A 22,127-nucleotide genomic window follows, 5' to 3' on the forward strand; every position below is an offset into this window, starting at 1 on the left:
AGCCGCTCAGCGGAGGTCCAGGGGCACCATGGGGTCCGCTGTGGGCTCCGCCAGCAGCACATCTGGATCGTAGTATGGCGGCGGCCCCGTGGGCGCGCCGCCGTGCACAAACGACTCGCCCATCACAAAGTAGATGGCGCCAAAGGCGAGGGAGACGACGGCGATGAAGGGGAGGAAAGCCAGGAAGAATGTGACACCCAGCTTGAGCAGCTCGGTGGCGCGCGGGATCAAGCCCTGCAGGCGGGGCAGGCGCAAGGGAGACAGGCTTGGATTCATGGCAGGTCTGCAATGCAGCCCTCCCAAAATCCCTCATGCTTGCGGCCTGTGAGGAGCACAGTCGCACCGCTATAATGAACTCTGGCAGGATTAGAATGAATGCAAGGCCCCGCCCTGCCCACCTCCAGGCCCTCCGCGTTCAGCGCCCGTGACTTGGCCAGCTGCGGCGGCACCTCGTCCTCCTCCGGCTCGCCTCGGAAGGAGGGCGGAGGGCGCGGCGCCGTGCGCCGCTGCTGCTGCTGCTCAAAGGCCGAGCGCCGCTGAGCCTGGGCTGCGGAGCTCAAGCTCTCCTCGCTGACAGAGGAGGTGGGGTCCAGGCCCCGCCGCCGCAGCTCTTTTTCAAACTGGTCCTCCACTGATGCTGGCAGGAGCGGGAGCGGGAGGCGGCGGCGGCGGCGGGTGAGCAACGGGCGGCAGCAGGCCAGGCAACCAGAGGGCTGGGCGCGCAAGGCCGCAGGTCGCAGGCAGCGATCCCTCGACAGCAGCAAGGCACGCGCGTGCCACACCGGCAGCCAAAAAAAACCCGGCTACAACTCACTCTTCTCCTCCCCTTCAGATCCGCTTAGCGCCCTGACGCGCACACTCGATCGCGCAGGGGAGGCGTTTTGTCTGCGCGCCGCACTCAGGGGCGCCCCAGTCAAGGGCGCTGCCGCGATGTAGAGCCTCGCCGAAGACAACATGGCTGCAATTTCTCAAGCGCTCTGGCGGGGAATTGGATGAAGTGCAACAACGGGTGACACAACCTGTGCCCCAGTGACATGTCGCCCGCTCACTGCCAGCGGGGCGGCTTCCCAAAACGCGTTGAGAAAGTTTCCCATTCATGGCTGGCCCCCTATGCAAAAGGTACAAGAATTACAGTGCATTCAATACAGATACACAGGACGCTCACAGGAGGCCAAGCACCTGGCTACAAGAAGGCACAGGCACAGGTGTCACGACTTGTCCGCTGATGAGCGCCGGCTCCGCTTGGCTGGTGCTGCTGCTGCTGCGATGGCGGCTGCAGCCTTCCCGCCGCCACCTGCCGTTGCTGCCTTCCCGCTGCCGCCTGCCGCGGCTGCCTTGGACTTCCCCGGCTTCAGCGGCGACACGCCAGGCTTGTTGAACGGGGGGACAGCGGCCCAGCTGCAGACGGGGCACAGGATGGGGTCGTGCCGCTGCGCCGGGCACTTCTCCCTCCCAAAGAAGATGATCTGCAGGAGCAGGAGGTGGTTGTTAGGGCACACAACACTGAAGGGCGAAAGTTGAGACAGTATTGTGCAACCAATAAGGCAGGCAGAGCCGGGGCGCATGGTTGCCTGCGAGCTCGCAGGGAGCGGGAGCTGCGGCCTTCTGGGCGAGGGAGTGCCGCTGACCTGCAGATGCAGCTCCTTCCACAGGCTCTGCGGGAACAGCAGCTTGAGGTCCGCCTCCGTCTGCTCCACGCTCTTGCCGTCGGTCAGGCCCCAGCGCTGCGCCAGTCGCTGCAGGCATGGAGGCGGCAGACGCACACGCATTCAGAATCGCCTGCAGCGGGTACACTCGGTGACACGGCCGCAGGGCTGGGGCCGCCGGGCAGCCAGGGACCAGGGGCGCGGCAGGCAGGCAGGCAGGGAGGACGGCAGGCAGGCAGGTGCAGGTGCAAGCGCGCAGGCAGGCCGCACGTGGATGTGTGTGTCGACAGGGAAGGCGTCCTGGGCAAAGGCCTGGCACATCACCACCGACGCCGTCTTGTGGCCCACACCCGGAAGCGCCTCCAGCGCCGCCATGGAGGCCGGCACCTCGCCGCCGTGCTCTGCCAGCAGCATCTGCGGCACAGGGAGAGCAGGGTGGGTGGGACAGCATTTTGACATCAGCTGGCAGGTGCTCCCGTAATCCCAACCGCTGCAGAGCCTCCCAACCACAGATGGCACGGTCCGGGATCCTTGCCCCATCTGCCCTACCTCCGCTCCATCTCCCCTCCAGCCCACCTGGCTCATGGCCTTGAGGTTCTTGGCCTTGGTGGGCGCCAAGCCCAGGCTGCGGATGCAGGCCTGGATGTCGGCCACATCAGCGGCCGCCATGCCTGCCGCGTCGGGAGCCAGCTGGAACAGCGCGGGCGTGCACTCATTCACCTTCTTGTCCGTGGTCTGCAGGAGGAGGGGGGTAGGGAAGAAGTGGGCTGAGCGGCAGGAGGGTCTGGCCAGGCAAGAGACAATACCACGATCTGCCCAAGCACAGGTGAGCTTGCTCGGCCGTGCACCGCGTGCTCCGACCGACGCCCGCCTGGCGGCCCACCTGTGCAGACAGCAGCACGGCGCAGAGCAGCTGGAAGGTGGAGGCGTGGTCGAGCGGGATGGGCGGGTTGGGGTACAGGCGGCCCAGCAGCTCGGCGATGCGCTGCGCCTTGAAAGTGAGGGCCGCCTGGCTGCCCAGGACCAGCTCGGAGGGCGTCCTCGCCGCCCTGCTGTTCTTCTTCTTGCCAGCGCTGGGCGGCGTAGGCGCTGCCAGGGGCGCGGCGGCGTCCAGGGCTGCCGCGGGCGGCGAGCCGGCCGAGGCGCCGGCGCCGGCAGGCTTGCGCGGCTGCCTGCCGCGTGCACGCTTGGCGGGCGGCGGGCCGTCCTCTGCGGCTGCCGCCGCTGTGACAGCTGCCGAGGGTGACATGCCGTGGCGCAGGCTTGGGCTGTAGGCTAGCACGGAGCTGGAGCGGGACAGGCCAGGGACAGACAGGGCCGCTGCTGCTAGTTGTGCCGCCGCAGTAGGGCGGCGGGAGGCGGCGAGCCTGGTGTGTGGTACTAGGGCTCGCAGGATGAGCGTGGATCGAATAAGCATCCAACAATTGAGGCCAATTGGCGGTGCCACCTGCAGCCCAGGCCGCCTGTGGCCCGTGGCCCGGCCTGCCGAAGGCGGTGGTGGCCCGGCACTCCCTGGTGGGTGTAAATTGGCTTTTTGCGGGCTGTGGATCAATGAGGGGCGCTTGATTTGCGGTTTGGAGTCTGCAAGCGGCAGGGGGGGCGCCCACACAGGGTCAAGCCGTGCTGCGTGGTGTGCCCTGGCCGGCCCCAAGGGGCCCTGCCGCACCTCGCACGGCCTCTTTGGGCTCTAAGGAGCAGAGTCGCGCGCTCCTAGGACCTCTGGGAGGACCAGGATGGGCGCCTACAAGGTGTGTGCAGCCGCTGTTGCGCAGCGCACATGGGCCGCAGCCAGTCGATGTGGACTGGAGCCGCTCCGTGGGGGCTGCGGCGCCATGGGCTTGGCCATGCAGCGGAGCGGCATGACGGCGTGGCGAGGCAGGCTGGCCCTGAGGCCGCTGCGCTCAGCCATCCGGACCTGCTGCTGCTGCATGGTGGCCCAAGAGACCCGCACATGCGGGGCAGTGGCCGCCATCAGCGGGAGCGCCATGGCGGCGGCAGCTTGTGTGCGCCTCTCCTGACCTCCCCTTTGCTGCTTGCTGCTCCCTGTACCCTGCTGCAGTATGTCGAAGGTTCGTGGCTGCGACGATGGCCTTGGCTGGGGTGTTGTCGGGCTGCAGGGGGCTGGGCAGAGGGGCTTTGGCCTGCGCTTGCCGTTGGTGCCAGATGCCAGCCGGCTCTTCGGCAGCACTGCCTGCGGGTGGCCAAGGCTGTGCTGGGTTTGAATGCTGGGACCCTGCTCGCACGCCTGCAGAGCTGTGGAAGAAGAAGCAGAGCGATGTGCTCCGCTTCCTGCTGCGCGTGCGGTGCTGGGAGTTCAGGCAGCTGCCCGGCATTGTGCGCCTGACGCGGCCCAGCCGCCCCGACAAGGCCCGCCGCATGGGCTTCAAGGCCAAGCAGGGCTACGTGGTGTATAGGGTCCGCGTGCGCCGCGGTGGCCGCAAGAAGCCTGTGTCCAAGGCAAGGCAGCCGCAGGCCTAGGGGTTCTGTGCCACGGCTGGCTGCGTTGGCACCGAGCGGAGAGGAGGAGGCCTCCCGGCCGGCGGCAGCCTGCCCCTGCTGTGGCACACCATGGCTGCACGCGCTTTTGTGCTGCGCTCACTCTCCGCGGCCCTGTGCTGTGCCTCCTGCAGGGCATTGTGTACGGCAAGCCGGTGCACCAGGGTGTGACGCAGCTGAAGCCCACCCGCAACCTGCAGAACATTGCAGAGGAGCGGGTGGGCCGTAAGTGCGGCGGCCTGCGTGTGCTGAACAGCTACTGGGTCAACCAGGTGGGCTGCTGCTGCTGCTGCTGGCTTGCTGCTGCTGGCTTGCTACTGCTGCTGCCGCCGCTGCTGGCTTGCTGCCCATGGCATGCATTGAGCTGCCCGCAGCCTGCTGCGAGCTGCCAGCCCTGGCGACAGCATGGCAGCCCTGGCGGCGGCCGCCAGGTTGGCAAGGAGGCGGCGGCCAGGCCTGGAACTGCTAACAGCCGGTGTGCTTACGAGAGAGAGCAGCTCGGGCAGCGACGGCGCCACAGAGCAGTCGGTGCTTGGAAGGCAGCGGCCGCCGAGCGGTGACTGCACGGCGGGGGCAGGCAGGGTGGCCCGTGCCAGCGAGGGATCCGCCACCTGTTGTGCATCACGCGCCGCGCGTACCGCTGACTGTCCTGCCACTCGTACCGCCGTTTGTACCGCAGGACGCGGTGTACAAGTACTTTGAGGTGATCCTGGTGGACCCCGCGCACAAGGCCATCCGCAAGGTGTGTGCGCACCCCTGCGCTTAGGGCAGGCCTAGCTTGCCTAGGGGTAGCTTAGCGTTACCCCAAGCCGGCAGCTTGGCTTTGCTTTTTTGCTGGGCCAGCTGCTGCGGGAGGCTACTGCTGTCGGGGCTGCTGCCGAGATCTGGGCCCTGTCGGGTTGGGCGGTGTCTGTTGGGCAATAGCAAGACAGCGCTGGCGAGCAGCGGCGGCGATCGGAAGGAGGCAGGCGGGGGCAGGGCAGCCTCATGCTGGCAGCAGCACAAGCAGACTCGCCATAATATAGATCCGATTGGGGCAGCAGGCATCCTGCCGCAGCCAGCATGCTGGTGCAGCCGCGCGACGGCAGGGGGGTGCGGGCAGCAGCAGGCAGTAGCAGCTCAGCACAGCGCCTCGCGCTGGAAAGGAGGCGTAGCAGGGCTGCGCGTCTGGCCGGGCCGCAGCAAGCCCGCCACCCGGCTGGCCACGCACCCTCTTGTCTGCTGCTGCTGTCTCTCCCCCTCGATCCCCTTCACACGTTGCCCCCGCCCCTCCGGCCTTGCCCTGCAGGACGCCCGTGTCAACTGGATCTGCAACCCCGTGCACAAGCACCGCGAGCAGCGCGGCCTGACCAGCGCCGGCAAGAAGTACCGCGGCCTGGTGGGCAAGGGCCACCTCCACCACAAGGCCCGCCCCAGCCGCCGCGCCGTGTGGCGCAAGAACAACTCCATTGTCCTGCGCCGCTACCGCTAGGCGGCGGCGCGCAGGGAGGCGTCCACGGCCCTGCGCGGCCTCGGTGGCGGCACCGCGGCGGCGTGGGTGCTGCTGGCGTTGGATGGTCGCGGCAGGATGGATGTGTTTTCGCGAGGGTGCCACGGTGGCGCCCGCGACGCCAGGCCGTGCGTGCCTGCTGCCGTGGCAGCGACTCGGGGCCCGCTGTCTCGTTATTGCAGAGTGCTTCATGTAACAGCGGGCCTGCTGCTGCGGCGTGCAAGGCAGGGCAGGATGCGGGGTCCCTGAGCAGCACGCGCATCTAGGCCGCCACTACGCGGGACAGACGGCGGGGTTTGCATAAAACTGCATGCCGGTGTTCCTTCGTATATGGCTGCTGGGCGATTAGGGGTGACTGAGAGGAGCCCTTAGCGTTTAGCTATGGCACAACACTGGTAGCGGCAATGGCGGTCGGCGGGAGCCTCGGCGCCGTTGCCTCTGCCTTGAAGAATGGCATCCTGCTGTGGTGAGCAGCTGGCAGGGTCTGGGGACGCCTTCCGTGACTGCCGACAACTGAAGCGGAGGCCCCTCACTTCGATTGTGCAGGCTGGCGGGGTTCAGGGACGCCCTCTGCCTGCACCGCTGCGTGGTGTATTTCGTCCACGACCCCCGCATTCTGGTGAGTGCCGTGGTTGCGGCGGCGGTGACGGTCAGCAGCGGCGGCAAGTGCCGCTCAGGGCTGGGCGTTTGCAGCCTGAGCCTTAACAACGGTGCCTCTTGTATGTCACACACGGGCTGCAGGCCAAGACAGCAAACTGCTTTCTGCTCAATGGCTTCATCTTCCTCGGCAGGTGCGCCTGCCGCAAGGCCTGCTTGCCCTGCCATTTGACCGTGCTCTCCCCTCAAACCAATGCCGTGCCGCTCTCATGCTGCTGCGCCTGTTGCTGTGCAGCGTGCTGCTGCTGGAGTATGGGCTGAAGCCGTTGGTGCACCTGCTGCTGACGGCGGTGGTGGGGGGCGCCAGCGCCGGCGCCATCAGCAGCGCCCTGGTGGGGCTCTACCACCTGCTCTGGCTGGCACCCGCCTACCTCGTCTCCCTGCTGGTCAACTGCATCTGGTGCGTGTGGAAAGGGGCTCGGCAGGATCGGAGGGGTGGGCTGGAAGGGTCCGGCACAGCCACGCAGGATCTCTCGCTCAGTGGACCCCCTCTCGCTTGGCCTCTTCGCTCCTCCCTAACCGGCGCGACCCTCCCCTCCCCCTCACTCACTCACTCACTCCGCAGGTACAGCGAGATAGCGGAGCTGGTGGTGGTGGCTGGGCAGCGGCGCGCGCTGCAGCAGCGCGCGCAGCGCCAGGGCGTGATGCTGGTGGCGGCGCAGCAGGGCGGGGCGGTGCTCAAGGTGGGCAGCCAGCTGCCTGAGCAGCTCGGGCGCCCGGCTCTGGCTCCATCTGCCTGCCCCGTCCCTCTCCTCCCCTGCGCGGTCACCAGTACCACCACCACCTCAGCGCGGTACCAGCCACCGCCCTGGTACTGCAGGTGCACCGCCCTGATGCCGTGGCCTTCATCTCCCAGGAGGTGTACCGCGCGGCGCTGCTGGCCGTCTTCTTTGCACAGGTCACACTGGCGGGGGCGCTGCCCAAGATTGGTGGGTGGGGATGGGTGGGTGGGCGGGGAGGCGTGCTCTGTCGTTGCCTGTGGGCAGGCTGCTTGGGGGAGCGGACGTAGTGTTGTGTCCCTTCCTGGAGGCTGCTGCTGGCTGCGTGTGCACAGGCTCGCTTCCCAGTGCTCCCTCCCCCGCCCCCCGTCCCCACCGGCTGCCGGCAGGCCCCCTCCTCAACTTCCTGCTGCTCAGCTGCCTGTACGCCCTGTACTGCTTCGACTACAAGTGGAGCCTGCACAGCGTGCCGCTGCAGCAGCGCATTGCATACTTTGAGCGCCACTGGGCCTTCTTCCTGGGTGGGTGGTGGCCGGGGTGGCGCAGGCGTGTGGCTGTGTGGGGGGTTGGGGGCGGTGCGCGGGGATGCCTTGCGCCTGGCATCATCGCATCATCGCATTCGCTGCCCTTCCCTTCCAAGCTGTGGCTCCGCCAGCGTGGCACCCCTCCTCCTTCCTGGCGCAGGGTTTGGCTGCGCCACGGTGCTGCCCATGGCGGTCGCTTCTTTCTACGTGGGGGCCGCCCTCATCGGCCTGCTCTTCCCGCTGGATATCATGATGGCGGCAGACTCCAACCCCAAGCTTGTGTACCAGCAGGGTGGGTGGGTGGCAGGGGGGCTTGTGGGGGTGGAGAGGATCCTCTGGTGCTGGGATCTGGGCTCGGTGCAGCACGGGTTGGCAGCTGCGGAGTTGGTTGGGTGCAGCGCTGAGTTCAGTTAAGTGGTGGCTGGTGGAGGCCAGCGCTGATTGCTGAGGGGCAGCCGAGGCAGCGTGTTGCCTTTGCTTGAGTAAAGCAACATGCAAGCGTTGCATTCCCGCGGCCTGCAGTGCTGGGCGAGGGCAACGTGCACGGCTCGCTGCCTCCGCTGCCCATGTTCCGCCCCGCCTGCTGGGCAACCAACCAGCTGCTGGGCAACCTGGCCCTGGCTCCGCGCCTGGTGCGCCTGCTCGGCATCAAGCGGTCCCCACAGCCGGCGGCTCCCTCGCTCAGCGACAGCAGCCTGGCCAGCCTTGCAAGCACCGACGCACGATAAGCCCGCCTGATTGCATGCATTTTCAATGTCGGCATGCCAAATGTGAATTTACCGGGTCGAATAAGAAGAATTCAGATCATCAGAACGCCAGGTCTGCCCGCGCCAGCCGCAAGGTGCGGCGGCAGGCGAGTACTGCTGTACCTCTCGGTGATCGCTGGATTTCGCTCCTCTGGCCTCCCGGCAGCCAAGGGCTATCCGCGGGAGCAGGCCCGCCCTGCTGGAGCCCTGGTCAGGCACCACGGTCTCATCATGTCGGTGTGGGGCGCTGCCAAGGTGTGGGGTGGCAATTCGAGCACCCAGTCTGATCGGGCCCAGCTGCCAAAGGGGTCTGAGGCCTGCCACATCTGCGGAGACGACGAAGCGATGGTGGAGATAAAGCTGCGGCCCTGCGGGCACGAAATATGCCTAGAGTGAGCGAGCTGGGGGATGACCCAAGCGCCAGCTGCCCCGCGATCGGCGGCAATGGGGTTGCCGCCGCCGCCGCTGCCATGGCAGACGGGCGACGGCCCAGCGTGTGCGCTGTGTGGTCGCGTGTTGCCTGACATGCTTGCTCCATGCCCCTGTATTGCAGGTGCTGCAACACTATGCGGGCACAGATTGTGTTCAAGGTGCGTCGCTGGTCTGGGGTGGCTGCTGTGCCCGACGGGAGCGGCAGCCCTCGCCCGCCAGCAACCTTGGAGCCAGCCAGCGCCAGCACCAGGCAGGCTCTCACACCTTTGCCTGTGCGCTCCCCTGGCCCTATGCTGCAGGCCGACGCCGGCCTGAAGTGCCCCTTCTGCCGCAACTTTGTGGATGGCCTGACCGACATGAATGGGTGAGCGCCAAGCCGTGGCTTGCCGCGCAGCTGCCGCTCGCGGCCCTCCCCCTGCAACCCCAACCTCGCATCTGGCACCCCCGCAGCCCACACACGTAGTGCCTGCCTCACACTCTCACACCGCCCTGGCACCCTCACACCACCCACCAACCCGCACGTCGCACCCCCCACACATGGCCTGGCCCCACCACAACCTGCTCACGCCGGCACCCACACCCACACACGCACACACTCACACACACCTCCTCTCCCCCCCCCCTCCTGGCAGCCGCCCCGACACCATCGGCGACCTGGTGGAGGCCAACCGCGCGGCACACAAGTCCGCGGTGGCGCGGCGCACGGGCGTGGAGAAGACTGTATCCACCGCGGTGCCCGACCCGCAGCGCCTGGTGCCCTCAGTGGCGCCGCGCGCCGCACAGCAGCCCGCCGGCGCGGAGGCCAGCTGGGCCTGCGCCGACTGCCGCCACGTCAACGGCGGCGGCCGCGCCGAGTGCAGCCGGTGCCACGCGCCCAACGCGGCCCACAGCCGCGTCGTGCACAGCAGGGACCCGCTGCAATGCGGGGAGGAGGAGATAGCGAGGGCGGCCTGCGAGCGGCACCACCCGGGCCTGAACAAGGCGTTCCTGGAGGCGGGCACGCCCTGGGTCAATGTGCGGCGCCTGGGTTAAGGAGGGATGGGGGCCGGGGTGGGCTAGGAATGCAGCCGTGGCAGCGCACACATGCCACTCGGCCTGCACACTGGCCGCGGCATCCGTGTTCCGTGGCAGGCGCTGTGCAGCGTGCCTGGACCCTTCCTGACTTCCCGACCGGCTGCACCCGCCGCCCGCCTGCATGCAGGGCGGCATCTGCGGCACCCCGGAGGGCATCAGGCGAGCGCTCAAGGCGCAGGGGCACGAGCGCCTCATGAGGGTCATACACATGCTCACAGGTTGGCTGCGCTGGGCACTGTACACATGCATTGCATGCTTGTGTGTGTGTGCCTGCCTGTGCCGGGAGGCGCGGCGCTATGCTGCGTGCGGCCCGACGAGCGTCGCGCACGCAGCGGCGCTGCGCGCCCGCGCCCCGCTCCTGCCCGCCTCCTTGGACGCTGCCGCAAGCCCTACAACGCTTCCCAGCACGCCTCACCGCCACCTGCACCCTGCTGGCCCTCCCCTGACCACATGATCACGTGTGCGCAGCTGGCGGGCACATCGAGAGGGTAGCCCTCGACTTCCACGGAAACTATGCGGTACAAAACCTGCTGGAGGCGGCGCACAAGGTCCGGGTGGAGGCATACACCCTCGCCAAGCAGGTGCGTGCCGCCACGCTGGTGCGCCGGGCCATGCGCCCCGGCATGCGGCGCAGTGAGAGGGGCGAGGACGGGCAGCACGCGGCAGCGCGGCGGCTGTGGGCATCCAGCTGCTGCGTGGCTGCAGTTCGCTCGCGGCGCGTGCTGGCGGCCTGGCCGACCGGCAAGCCCAAACCCCCAACCCCGCCGCCCGCAGAAGGCGTTGCCTGCCGAGGACTTTGCCAGCCTGCCGCCGGGGTGTGCCTGCACCGCGCTGCGCGCCTACTCGGAGCTGCTCAAGGCGCTGACCCCAGCCATGCACCAGCTGGCCACCAGCGAGTGAGGCGCAGCGCAGGGCATGTGGTGGTGGCTGCGGCGGTGGGGACGGTTCATGAGCTGGCGCCTGCATTCCGCGCCATGCTGCTCGCCTCGCCTCCACCGCTGCCCCCGCAAGCCTGCCCTCACTGTCCCACCCTGCCGCGCCTGTGCCCGCTCTGTGTGGGGCTGCCCCCTCCTGCAGCCGGGGCGTGTACGTGCTGGTGAAGCTGGTGAAGCTGGGGTCGCCGATGGAAACTGTGTACATCGCGGAGCAGGTGCGGTACAGCCGGCGGTACATGTGGCAGTACCAGCGCTTTACCAGCACGCCCTTCTGCCTGAGAGAATCCTGCAGCAGGCGGCAGCGTGCGCGCGCTGTGCATGCGCTGCCTGCCGCGTGCTGCCTGCGCCGCCATGCGCCTCACCTACATCATTCATGCTGCGCTACGGCCCGGGGGCAGGCAACCCCGATGGTGGTGGAGTGGAGCGGCTCCAAGGACGGCTCCCTGTTTGTCACGCAGCTGGTGGACCGGCTGGTGAGATGGCTGGGGGGCGGGCCTGCTGGGCGGGCTGGGGCGCGGGGGCGCAGGAATCGGCCGCACAGCGCCGGCGCCATGGGTGGCCGTGAGCGGCACCTGCGGGGCACCAGTGCAGCTGTCTCCCGGGCAGAATGCCATTGCAGGTCCTGCCGCAAACGGGAGCCGCAAGCCGCGTGCTGTGTGCCCTCCCCCCTGCCGCCGCCTGCAGGCGCAGGTGGCCACCGAGGGCGGCCCCGCCTCCCCCAAGGCCGCCGAGGCGCTGGCCCGGATGTGCGCCCAGCTGCTGCACCACAGCCGCGCCCTCATCTCGGTGAGCCCGCCTCCTTGCCCCGGTCATGCCGTGTGCTGGTCTGCTCTGCTGCTTTGAAAAGGGGGCTTTGCGGTCATGAAGGGGGGCATTGTCTCTGCTTCTCTGCAACTCCCTGTGGGGCCTCACCCCACCCTGCCCGCCTCCCCGCCCTGCAGTGGGCCCGCCACCAGCACATGGGCCCCGCCCTGGTGGGGATGATGCAGGGGGCGCTGCCGCACCTGGACGCATTCAAGGTGTGTGGGGGTGTGGGGGTGGGGCGGGCGGGGGCTACACTCGACTGTGGGGTGTGGGCATGGGTGGTGGGACCAGGGAAGCCCTTACTGCGTGAGCCGACTTTGTTTGTACCAAGCCACACCTTTCGCCTTCCGAGCTTGCGACCCGGTTGGTGCCTGCGCCCCTTTGGCCCAGACAATTTTCCCATCGTTGCCGAGCACTCCCCCCCCCTAACCCCCCCCCCCACACACACACACCCTGCGCCCCCTGCGCCTGCCCCGCAGATGGGCTACCAGCTGGCCATTAACGCCCACTACATCTGCCAGGCCCGCAGCGGCAGCCGCACGCTGGAGCTGATGACGCAGCTCAAGGTGGGAGCGTGTGGTGGTGGTGGTGGTGGTGGTATTGGTGGTGGTGGGTGGTGGTGGGTGTCCGGGGGGTGCGGTGGTGTTTGAGAACCACGGCGGGGAAAGGGAGGGGGCGAGACAACGCCACCGCTGCTGCTGGGGTGGCAGCCCTGATCGGGCGCTGCCCCAGGCAGCTGAAACCGGCCTCGCGCTGCCTTGCACACGGCGCCTGCTGTGCGCCTCGGCGCGCTGCCGGCACATGCCCACCTTTGCCTGCCCGCCTTACCCTGCCTGCCTGCCCGCCTGCCCGCCGCCTGCCTGCTGTGCCCGGCGCAGGCCGCAGACCTGCGCTGCCGGGAGATGGTGCGAGACCTGTGCTGCTACATGGCCAAGGCACTTCAAGGGCACTTTGGGCAGATGGCGGTGCGTCCGGGGGAGGGCAAAAAGGCGACGCGGGCACGCAGCGCAGCAGGGCTGAGCAGCCGAGTCGGCCATGCTCCTGCCGCTGCCGCTGTGGGCGCAGGTGGCAGCCGATGCATGCCGGCCCCGCCCGTGCTGACCGCCTCCCTTTTGCCCCACCCTGCCCTGCCCTTGCTTGCCCCTACCCTTGCTACCCCTGCTTTGCCCTATCCTTGCTGCCGCAGGCGAAGAGCGAGCAGGGCGGGCAGCGCGTGATCAAGGCGCTGGTCAGCCTGCTTGCGGCGGAACGAGAAGACCAGTGGGTGCGGCAGATCACCGGAGGTGGGCGGGGCCTCTGGCGCTGCCGCCGCCTCCTGTGCACGGCGCCGGCTGCCCTGGTCGCCGCGATTTGGCGCCGCCTTTGGCACCTGCCTTCTCAACTCCCTTGATCCTCGCTGCTTCTCAACTCGCCAAGCTGCGCTGCCCCATGCACCCAACCACCCGCCCATCCACCCGCCCGCTGCTGTCTCACTCATGGGCATGCAGAGGTGGTGGCGGCTGGGGCCAGCCTGGGGGGCGACCGCGAAGCACTGGACGTTCTGTGCCATTGCCTGGCGCTGCCGCTGTGGGCCCCGCCCGACCTGCAGCAGCACTATGCGGTGCGTGTGTGGCTGGGCCGCAGGCAGGCAGGCAGGCAGGCGCCTCCCGCCAGCCTGCGGTGGCAGCGCTTGCAGCCTGTGGCGGCAGCTGCCTGGCGGCTGCCGGGTGTGGCCGGCTGCAGCTGCCTGGCAGTACCGGGCCGTGGGCCATCCACAGCAAGCGCCCCTTGCGCCCCTTTCCTGCCCTGCCCCCTGCAGGCTCTGTCCGATGCGGCGCTGGACGTAGGCGATGCGAGGGAGCGGGTTCAGGCTGCCAAGGTGGGGGGCTGCTGGCAGAGATGAATGGACCCAGCTCTTGCCTGCTCTTTCTGTCTTCTCAACTGCGGCGCACTGGGCGCAGCAGCTGACCCCTCCAGTGCCCCCACCGCCCCGCCTCGCCTCCCCTGCCACCCCTCCGGCCCCTGCGCCGCTGCTGGTGCGCAGGCGGGTCAGGAGCCGCTGGCGGGCCTGCACCGCTCGCTGTCGGATGTGCAGCCCTCGAGCCCGGCAGAGGTGAGGCCGCTGCCGGCAAGGAGCGGGCTGAGTGGCGGGAGGCGAGCGCGCGGCCGGGCTTGCAGCAGGAGGCTGGCTGGGTGGCGCGGCAGCCGGGGCGCGCATGCCATCTCTCGACTGCCGTGGGCAGTGATGCGTGCGGCCTGTGGCTGCCTCCCGCCCGCCGCTTCCAGCACACACGGCAATGGGGCAGCAGTCCCGGGTGCTCCGCTTGCCTCCTGCTCTCCCTGACTGTCCCCATCTCAGGGCCCTGCACTGCCCGCTGTGCCCGCTGCCGCCCCCGCAGGCCATCCGACGCTTCCCTTACTATGTGCGTGAGGGCGCTGCGCAGCAGCCTCGCCACTCCATGCTCCCAAAGGCGACGCAGCAGGAGGCCGGGCCCCCGGCAGCGGCACCCACCTCCCCGCCGCACTGGCGGCAGCAGCAGCCGCAGCAGCAGGCGCAGCAGGGGCAGCAGGCGCAGGCGCCGCCACAGAAGGCAGCGCCTCCGGGCTTCCCCGGAGTGGCGCCCACGCCCGCCCCGCCGCCGCCGCCGCCGCCCGGCTTCCAGGCGCCAGCAGCCGCAGCTGCGCCCGCAGCCCCAGCAGCCCCAGCAGCCCCAGCAGGCCCAGCAGCCCCAGCAGGCCCAGCAGCTGCAGCAGCCGCCAATGGCGTCATGTTCCCAAACGGCAGCCGGGTGCCCATGCCTCAGCCATACAGCACCACAACCAGCAGGGCCAGCAGCGCTGCAGCAGCACCGTCGGAAGCAGATGGCAGGAGCAGCAGCGCCAGCAGCGCTCCCGCAGCCCCCGCAGCCGCGCCCGCGGCCGCACTCGCCAGCCAGCCGCCGGCCCTCGCCGCCCCGGCCGCCGCCGCCGCCCCGCAGCCTCCCGCGGCAACCGCAGCCCCCGCTGCGCCCCAGGCACACGCGCCGCCTGCCCAGCAGCCCCCCAGGGCTATGCTGCCAGCCTCGGCAGGGCCGAGCACCGCGGCCGCGCCGTTTCTGCCACCCCAGCTGCCCGCCGCAGCTCGGCCGCTGCCGCCGCCCGCACAGCTTGCTTCCGCTGCGCCGCCCCAGCAGCTGCAGGCTCCGCCGCCACACCTTCGGGCGCTGCCGCCGCACATGCAGCAGCCGGGGATGGCAGGTGCCAGCAGCGGCAACAGCCCGCTGGGGCCGCTGCCGGGCCCCACCACGCCTCCCCTCAGGCATATGCAGCCATCGGCTGGCCTTGCCGCGCCGGCAGCACAGCAGCTACCCCCTCCTCAGCCATCCCAGCTGCTGCCGCACTTGTTTGGGGTCCCCGCCCCATTCCCGGCAGCAGCAGCGCCAGCGCCGGCGGCGGCGCCGCTGCCAAGCCCTGCGATGCAGCAGCTGCAGCAGCAGGCACCGCAGCTGCAGCTTCAGCAGCAGCAGCAGCCGCAGCAGCAGCAGCTGGGCGGCGCGCTTGGCGGCTTTGCCAGCGTGGCAGAGATGCTTCAGGAGCTGACAGCCACGGCGGCGCCGCAGGCGGTACCGCCCCGTCCCGCAGCATACCGCCCCGCCTTCCGCCCAGCGTACCGCCCCCCAGGGGCTGCAGCCCCCTTGCCCGGCGCCGGCCTGTCGCCTGGCGCCGCCGCATTCAACCCCGGCGCGCCGGTGCGGCCCCCTGCAGCGGCGCCCGCCCTGGCCGCCTCCCCGGCGGCTCGCTTCCCCATGCCAGCCGCGCCGCCGCGCGTGGCGCCGGCGCCGCAGCCGCAGCCGCAGCCGCAGCCGCAGGCGGCATTCGCGGCGGCGGCAGCGGCGGCGCAGGCTGGGCCTGCCGGGCCGGGCGCCCCCTGGTCCTGCCAGGTGTGCACCTACCGTCACGAGGGGCCAGAGGTCACCTACCTTCAGTGTGCAATGTGCGGCAGCCCCCAGTGCTGACCCCCGCCAGGGTGCGCCAGACCCTCGGCCCGCTCTGCACCAGCCCGTGCCAGCGGCGGCGGCGCCGGCGGCAGCGCACCGGGCTTGGGAGGCGCACCCAGCTGGGCAGAGCTGCCTGGCGGGCGCAGCGCCGCCTTGCTCCTGCAGCAAGCGGCGGCGCTGGCCTGGGGAGGGGGCGCCCGCGGCCGCCCGCCGCGTCCTTCTGAGTGCGACCTCTGCACTGCTTGAGCAGTTTTTTCGCCCCTGGACCCTCCTGCGCCCCCAATTTTCTGCCCTGCTCAGCGCTGCATGTATGAACGTTTGATCATAGATGATACCGCCTCACCTGCAACCGATCCCTCAAGAAGGGAGGGAGAGCCTCCCACGATGGGCGGCGGCCACACAGGCATGCCACTAGCGGGCTGATCCAAGTGCTGGGATTACATGGGGTGGGGTGGGGTGCGGACGGTTGGGACAGATGTGTGTGTGGGAGCGATTCGCGGCCAGCGCCGCATGCGCCGGGTGGGGGCTGGCGGCTGGAGACGGGAGCGGGGGACAAGGCAGAGGGCGCGGCCCCGCCACAAGGTGTGGGGGGCGCGTGCGCAGAGAGGAACAAGAGAACAAAGACAAAACATACATGAAAGGGAAGGAGAAGAATCGAGGCAGGGGCTGGGGTACACACAGCATGCTTGTGCTGCTTTAAGGGGAGAGGCGGAGGGGAGGCGGCGGGAGGCGGCGGCCGGGGGCGGCTGGGAGCAGGCGCACAAGCCGGCTGCTGCGCTGATCGGCGTCGGGGCGGCCGTCCTCGGCGCCGCGGCGGCGTGGGGGCTGGGGCGGAGGATTCAGTGCGGGCAAATGCTCAGGGGCTGGGATTGGGTTTGGAGGGGCGGGGAGGGTGGCAGCGTGCGTCGAAGCAGGCGGGCGCTCAATCATTGCCACTGCGCTGCTCGGGAGGGTTTGTAGCGTGCCTCCCTGACGGGAGGGGGCAGGAAAGAGGGGGAGAGGGAGCGGGAGGGGCGGCCGCGCCGCGAGCCGCGCTGCATCGAGCGGCGGCTAAGGGCGGAGGGCAGGGGCCCGGCCGGCGGGCGGCGGCGGCGGCATGCAGAGTGCGGCCGCCGCCCGCGGCCGTGAGCGGGAGATCAGAGCAGAAGGGGGAGGGAAGGGACAGAAAGAAAGAATGCGTGGGTGGGCGCCGGGCAGGGGTCGGAGCAGGGCGGTGCGCCGCAAGGCGCGGCGCGGCGCCCTGCCGCCATAGTACCCGCAGCCATCCATAGTACAGGGAGCGCAGGGGAGAGGGGAGCGGGCAGGGGAGCAGTGCGGTGGTGGTGGTGGTATGGAGGGGCTGGCCGGGGGCGCGGCTCGCTGGCAGCCGGCCGCCCCGCACTCGCGCGTCGGCGGGCCGGCTGCCCGGGGCTATAGGCTAGCAGCTATCATACTCGGCGGCGCTCAGGCCGCGCTGCTCCCGGCGGGGCACGAGCAGAGGGCGGCGCCGCAGCGGCCTGGCGGGGCCGGCTGAGCGCGCGCCAGCCGCGGCTGCGTCACTCGGCCAGCGACGTCTTAGCCAGCTGCTCCTGCACCGCGGCCACCTGCTGCTGCTGCTGCTGCTGCTGGTGCGGGTGCGGGAGCGGGTGCGGGTGCTGCCCCGAGGGCGGCACCCCCGCGCTGTGCTCCAGAGAACTGGCGGAGTCGACCTTGGCGGTACCGCGGCTGCCGTTGCGGCTCATCATGCGCAGCGGCCTGCAGCGCACGCAGCGGGCCGGCAGGGCTCAGGGAGGAAAGTGCGGAGGCGGACGGGAGGGCTGGGCGCGCGTGCAACATGCGGCAGCCATGCACATGCACCAAAGACCTAAGACTTGAAACAAGGCGTGTGCAGGCGGCGGCGGCGGCGGCGGCGGCGCGCGATGCAGGCAGCCGACAGGGGCTACCTCGGCTGCAGGGGCCGCCCGCCGGCCGGCGGGGCTGCGCCACCGCTATGAGCGGGGCCTGCGCACAGGCCGCCATGCAGCACGGGCAGGTGCCAGCTCAGCCCAGGCTGGTGCCAGCGCAGCCCAGGCTGGTGCCAGCAGCGCAGCTCAGGCTGGGGGCAGCACAGCCCAGCCCGGTGCCAGAAAAGCCCCGGCCGGTGCCAGCACAGGGCCGCAGCGGCGGCGGCGGCAATGGCAGCGGCAGCGTGCATCCTTGGCCGCAGAGGCGGCAGCGCAGTGGGCTTGGGGTGGGCCACAAGACAGCGCAGGCCAGCAGCATGCAGCAGTTGTGCCGGCGGCGGTAGGCCCCGGCATCGACTTGCGCTCCCCTCCCTCCGCAGGCAGGCGGCGGCGGCGGCGGCGGCAGCGTGGCGGGCATCGCAGCGCGGCGGCGGCAGGCAGCAGCCCAGCATGCTCACCGCGGCGGGTAGGGGTGCTGCGGGTGGTGCTGGTGCTGGTGCTGCTGCTGCTGCTGGCCGCCTCCCTGCTGCGAGAAGGGCGAGGCCTGGCCAGCGCCGGCAGACGGCGAGAAGGGCGCCATGCCGCCGCCGGCGGGGAAGCCAAAGGCTGCTGCTCCGGGGGGGTAGGCCCCCATCTGGCCCATCATCATGTAAGGCGAGGCCATGCTGCCGCTGCCCATGCCGCCGCCGCCCATGCCGCCCATGCCGCCATACGGCATCCCCATGCCGCCGTAGCTGCCGGGGCCCATCATGCCTGCGCCAGGCAGGCAGGCGGGGGCGGCAGGAGTGGGCAGGGCACAGCCAACACAGAACCAGGCAGCGCACACAAGCACGGCGCAGCGCAGAGAGGCGGGGAGCAGGCGCAGGAGCGGCGCCGGCGCTGTGGGGATGCAGGAGAGGCGGCGCGGGCAGCCAGGCTCACCGTGGGGTGGAAAGCCATACATGCCGTACCCGCTGGCTCCGTAGGGAGCGGGCGCTGGCTGGCCGCCAAACAGCGCGGGGCCGCCGCCGCCTGCAAACGGCGGCATCTGCCTGCCGCCGCCGCCGCCGCCGCCGGGCCGCGCGCCGCTGCCGCCGCCGCTGCCAGACGGCCGGGAGAGGGAGCCGGAGCCCTTTGGCGTGGCCGGCTTCACCTCCACCTTCTTACCGCCCAGGTCGTGCATCGTGCCGGCAGCAAACACGCTCTCGGCGCTCGCATCCTCGGCAAACGTCACAAACCTGCGGCCAGAATGAGCCGGCGGGCGTGCAACAGATGGAGAAAACTGGCGGCTGATTGGATTCAACGGGGCGAGGGCACTACACGGCGGGCCAGTGCTGGGGGGCCCTCCACTTGCCTCCCATCCCCTGCCACCCCGAAACGCAACAACCCATGGCAGCACCGCATCCGGGCGCCGGCGACCGCAGCACGGCAGCGGCGTCTGTGGGTGCTGCCGCCTCCCGCGCGCAGCCCAATGCAGCACGGCGGCTGGCCACAGGCGCCATGCCGCGGGCTGGAACCCACAGCCGCGTGCTGGGTGCCCAGAGCAGCGTGCGGGCGGCGCAGCGCGCACCCAAAGCCGCGCGAGCGCCCGCTCATGTGGTCCTGCATTATCTGAGCCTCCACCACCTCTCCAAACTGGCTAAAGTACTCCCGGAACTGGTCTGCAGCGCAGAGGGAGGAGGGGGGCGGGCGCACGGGCAGGTGAGGCGGCGCGTGCCAGTTTGGGGCCGCCAGCAGCGCGTCGGTTGGCGGCGGCGCGGCGGCGGAGCGGCGTGTGATCGAGGGAGCGGCGCGGATGGCCTCCCCGGGCTGCTGCGACCCGCGGCGTGCCCCTGGGGTGAGGGGCGCTGGGGACCAGCGCCGACCGCGCACCTTCTGTGGTGTCTGGCGAGAGGCCGCCCACAAACACCTTGCGCGCCTTGGGCTTCATCTCCTGCGGCACCGACTTCTTGGCATCAATCTGCACCAGGGGAGCAGAGCAGCGGCGGGTGGGCCGACCAGGGCAACGCCCCAGCATTGCCACAGCTCAAACTGGCTCAAGCTGGCGTTGCGAGGGGCGCGCGAGGGGCCGCGGCGGCGCACCTGCCGCCCGTCAATCACATGGACATCCTCCACCACCGCGTCTGCTGCTGCTGGCTCGGTGAACGTCACGAATCCAAATCCACGTGGCCTGCCCGTCTGACGGTCGCGCATCACGACCTGCAAGGCGACAGAGGCCCAGTTGGCGCGCTGGGGCTGGCGCACTGGGCGATCCTGGCGGATGGCCGGCCCAGCACTCACCGCCTCGACTATAGAACCATACTTGGAGAAGTGGTCGCGAAGCTTTTCTGCAGGGAGCGGGAGGAGCAAGGTTTGAGGCCCAGCAGGCTCTGGTAGCGGCTCGGCCTCGCCAGCGAACTCGCACCTTCTGTGGTGTCCCAGCTCAGTCCTCCCAGGAACAGTTTGGCACTGGTCGGCCTGCAGCAGCGCATGGCGCGTCAGGATCGCTGTGTGAGCACCAGGGCTCTGCCACACCGCGCTCACCTAGGGCTCCCTCCCCCCTCCTCGGGCGCTGCTGCCCCGGACTCGCTCATGCTGGCTGCTCAATGCTACAGAGCGCCCGGGCCGCATCGCCTATAGCGCCCTGCTGTGCCACGCGCAGCAGGCCTTGAAGGGAAGTCCATGCACCGTGCTCCCCCATTCTGCACCGCATCACCAGTCGCCAGCCAACTCAAGCCTACATTGGTGGCCAGGGTGCACGGCCGCCCCTCGCTGCCGCTGCTCCCCATGCGTTTGCGACCTCCTGGCAGCCTGGTCAAGCCAGAACCCGCAATCATCAGCCTGTCAGCACCTCTTAGAACCATTCATCTGGTGGGATCGGAGGCGCGCAGGCAGCGACAGCGCCGCCGCACCACCCGGGCGGAGGCTCCCGCCAGCGCCCCAGTGGCGCCGCCAGCCGTGGAGACCAGTCCGTGGCGGCAGCAGCAGCAGCAGCAGCAGAATAATCGAAGCCAGCGGCAGCTGCCAGAAGTTCAGGTGCCACACAGGCGGCCGACTGTCCAACAGCAACAGCAGCAGCAGCAGGAGCAGCAGCGGCCCATGTTTTTCTTGGTGGAGAACGGGAAGGGCCGGCCATGCGAGCAGGCCTCGGGGCCGTGGCTGGAGGCCGCGCCACGAGGTGCGCGGGGCTGGGCAATGCGCAATGCTTATGGCGCCCATGCACATTCAGGCAACCTCTCTCACTGGACCCCGCCAGCGAGGCGCCATCACCCTGCCGGCGAGCCGCCCCACCCAGCCCGCCCGCTCGCCTCCCCGCCGCGCCCGCAGGCGCCTACACGACGGCCCGCACCGTGGGCGGCAGCTCGGTGCTGGAACTGAGCTTCCACATCCAGCGCCTGGCCACCAGCGCCGGCCTCATGATGGAGGCGGCGGCAGGCGCCGCGTCAGCACCCGCTGCCGCGGCAGCGGCGGCCGACGTGGCGCGCCTGCGGCCGCGCGTGCTGGCTGCCATGCAGGCCGCGGTTCGGGGCTACCGCGCCGCGTCTGGGGACGCAGACGGCGAGGTCCGGCTGACCGTCCTGGTGACCTGGCAGGCCTGCCAGGCGCAGGACGGGCAGCAGGAGGCAGCGCCGCCGGTCGCCGGCGCTGGTGCCGGCAATCACGGCAGCAGCGCCGCTGCCAGCCCAGCTGGCGGCGCAGGCGAGGAGGGCGCGTTTGATGTGCTGGTGCACGTCAGCGCGCTGCCGCCGCGCCCCGCGCCGCCGGTACGGGTGGTGATGCGGGGCGCGCCCCGCCACAATGCGGAGGCCAAGGACAGCGAGTGGGTGCGGCAGCGCAGGGGCCTGCTGCATGGCCTGCCGCCCGGCGTGGAGGAGGTGGGTGCGGTCAGGCCTTCTCATGGGTGCGGGGCTCCTCGCTGCAGTGGTTTGTGGTGCTCATTGGTGCGCACCCTACATACCCCCATGTCATGCTCTCCTGCCCGCCGTGCCCCTCCCCGCACCTGCCCTCGCACCCTGCCCTGCTGCCTGCCTGCTTGCGTGCAGGTGCTGCTGGTTGGGGAGGGCGGCGCCCTGCTGGAGGGCCTCTCTTCCAACTTCTTTGCGGTGGCGCGCGGCGCAGTGCACACCGCTGGGGAGGGCATCCTGGCAGGCACGGTGCGGGAGGTGGTGCTGGCGGTGGCGCGGCGGGAGGGCATCCCAGGTGGGCGGCTGCGCTGTTGGGGAGGAGGAAGGCGGTGGCAGTGGGGCTCGGGAAAGGGCTGTCAAGGGCTGTGCGTGGTGCGCACCGCTGCAAGCACCCCTCACCCTAACCAGCCCCGGCCTGATGCGATGCCCGGCGGTGCAGTGGTGCTGGAGCCGCCGCGGCTGGCTGACCTGGAGGCCTGGGACGGCTGCTTCATCACCAGCACCAGCCGCCTGCTGCTGCCCGTGGACGAGGCGGGCGTGTTCCCGGAGGGTGGAAGCGCAGCCTCAGCAGCAGCAGACGCAGACGCAGACGGCACCGGCGCCAGCCGGCCGCTGCAGCGGGTGCGCCGCTTTGAGCGTGGCGGCCTGGTGCAGCGGCTGGAGGCGCTGGTGTTGGCTGAGCTGGAGAGGCGCAGCGAGCCGCTGCTTGGCTAAGCCCCAGGCCGCGGCCACGGCTCCTACTGCCCGGCTCTCTTGCTTTCTTTTTATGTCGCTCGTTCTGCACTTGAGTTCATCGGCTATTCCCTAGCATTGTGTTCCCACTGCCAAACTACTTGCCTGCCTCACACACTAGCCGCTGCCGTG

The 22,127-nt window shown here is 70.2% G+C and overlaps 7 protein-coding genes across 7 annotated transcripts; 4 read left to right on the forward strand and 3 right to left on the reverse strand.

Annotated features, from left to right (window-relative positions):
• Positions 1 to 6: 6 nt before the first annotated feature.
• CHLNCDRAFT_137170 (hypothetical protein) lies at positions 7 to 956 on the reverse strand (the record flags this gene model as incomplete). Its single annotated transcript, XM_005845427.1, has 3 exons — positions 7 to 234; positions 399 to 637; positions 899 to 956. The coding sequence occupies 3 exons, from the start codon at positions 954 to 956 to the stop codon at positions 7 to 9; spliced, it is 525 nt and encodes a 174-aa protein (XP_005845489.1).
• Positions 957 to 1,400: 444 nt separating this feature from the next.
• Positions 1,401 to 2,640, reverse strand: CHLNCDRAFT_12569 (hypothetical protein; the record flags this gene model as incomplete). Its single annotated transcript, XM_005845428.1, has 5 exons — positions 1,401 to 1,466; positions 1,629 to 1,736; positions 1,917 to 2,060; positions 2,223 to 2,381; positions 2,530 to 2,640. Coding segments are annotated over 5 exons (588 nt in total), but the record flags the coding sequence as incomplete, so codon positions are not given.
• Positions 2,641 to 3,321: 681 nt separating this feature from the next.
• On the forward strand, positions 3,322 to 5,842 carry CHLNCDRAFT_32281 (hypothetical protein). The gene is made up of 6 exons (XM_005845294.1): positions 3,322 to 3,394; positions 3,706 to 3,715; positions 3,898 to 4,103; positions 4,277 to 4,414; positions 4,822 to 4,884; positions 5,431 to 5,842. Exons 1-6 carry the CDS (start codon positions 3,380 to 3,382, stop codon positions 5,611 to 5,613), a joined length of 615 nt encoding a protein of 204 aa, XP_005845356.1. The 5' UTR covers positions 3,322 to 3,379; the 3' UTR covers positions 5,614 to 5,842.
• A 193-nt stretch (positions 5,843 to 6,035) lies between these two features.
• On the forward strand, positions 6,036 to 8,259 carry CHLNCDRAFT_137174 (hypothetical protein; the record flags this gene model as incomplete). The annotated part of the gene is made up of 8 exons (XM_005845295.1): positions 6,036 to 6,097; positions 6,178 to 6,297; positions 6,524 to 6,688; positions 6,854 to 6,971; positions 7,109 to 7,217; positions 7,397 to 7,528; positions 7,692 to 7,823; positions 8,054 to 8,259. 8 exons carry the CDS (start codon positions 6,036 to 6,038, stop codon positions 8,257 to 8,259), a joined length of 1,044 nt encoding a protein of 347 aa, XP_005845357.1.
• A 249-nt stretch (positions 8,260 to 8,508) lies between these two features.
• On the forward strand, positions 8,509 to 15,496 carry CHLNCDRAFT_137175 (hypothetical protein; the record flags this gene model as incomplete). Its single annotated transcript, XM_005845296.1, has 18 exons — positions 8,509 to 8,669; positions 8,831 to 8,878; positions 9,342 to 9,723; positions 9,911 to 10,001; positions 10,252 to 10,364; positions 10,558 to 10,679; positions 10,861 to 10,933; positions 11,117 to 11,191; positions 11,403 to 11,504; positions 11,660 to 11,737; positions 12,002 to 12,088; positions 12,401 to 12,487; positions 12,709 to 12,805; positions 13,010 to 13,122; positions 13,321 to 13,380; positions 13,546 to 13,614; positions 13,901 to 14,738; positions 14,913 to 15,496. The coding sequence occupies 18 exons, from the start codon at positions 8,509 to 8,511 to the stop codon at positions 15,494 to 15,496; spliced, it is 3,180 nt and encodes a 1,059-aa protein (XP_005845358.1).
• Positions 15,497 to 17,854: 2,358 nt separating this feature from the next.
• Positions 17,855 to 19,907, reverse strand: CHLNCDRAFT_36600 (hypothetical protein; the record flags this gene model as incomplete). The annotated part of the gene is made up of 7 exons (XM_005845429.1): positions 19,784 to 19,907; positions 19,660 to 19,706; positions 19,462 to 19,578; positions 19,252 to 19,339; positions 18,950 to 19,040; positions 18,342 to 18,617; positions 17,855 to 18,134 (listed from the first exon to the last, which is right to left on the reverse strand). The coding sequence occupies exons 1-7, from the start codon at positions 19,848 to 19,850 to the stop codon at positions 17,855 to 17,857; spliced, it is 966 nt and encodes a 321-aa protein (XP_005845491.1). The 5' UTR covers positions 19,851 to 19,907.
• Positions 19,908 to 20,457: 550 nt separating this feature from the next.
• CHLNCDRAFT_137177 (hypothetical protein) lies at positions 20,458 to 21,977 on the forward strand (the record flags this gene model as incomplete). Its single annotated transcript, XM_005845297.1, has 4 exons — positions 20,458 to 20,536; positions 20,686 to 21,233; positions 21,402 to 21,558; positions 21,703 to 21,977. The coding sequence occupies 4 exons, from the start codon at positions 20,458 to 20,460 to the stop codon at positions 21,975 to 21,977; spliced, it is 1,059 nt and encodes a 352-aa protein (XP_005845359.1).
• Between the last annotated feature and the right edge of the window lie 150 nt (positions 21,978 to 22,127).

The sequence above is a fragment of the Chlorella variabilis genome, assembly GCF_000147415.1.
Source record: "Chlorella variabilis unplaced genomic scaffold CHLNCscaffold_18, whole genome shotgun sequence".
Lineage (NCBI taxonomy): Eukaryota > Viridiplantae > Chlorophyta > Trebouxiophyceae > Chlorellales > Chlorellaceae > Chlorella > Chlorella variabilis.

Bases quoted from the DNA above. Each gene is read 5' to 3' on its own strand.
- CHLNCDRAFT_32281 (XM_005845294.1), top strand. The intron at 4,415-4,821 runs GTGGGCTGCTGC...TTTGTACCGCAG, and splicing joins ACAGCTACTGGGTCAACCAG to GACGCGGTGTACAAGTACTT. The intron at 4,885-5,430 runs GTGTGTGCGCAC...CTTGCCCTGCAG, and splicing joins CGCACAAGGCCATCCGCAAG to GACGCCCGTGTCAACTGGAT.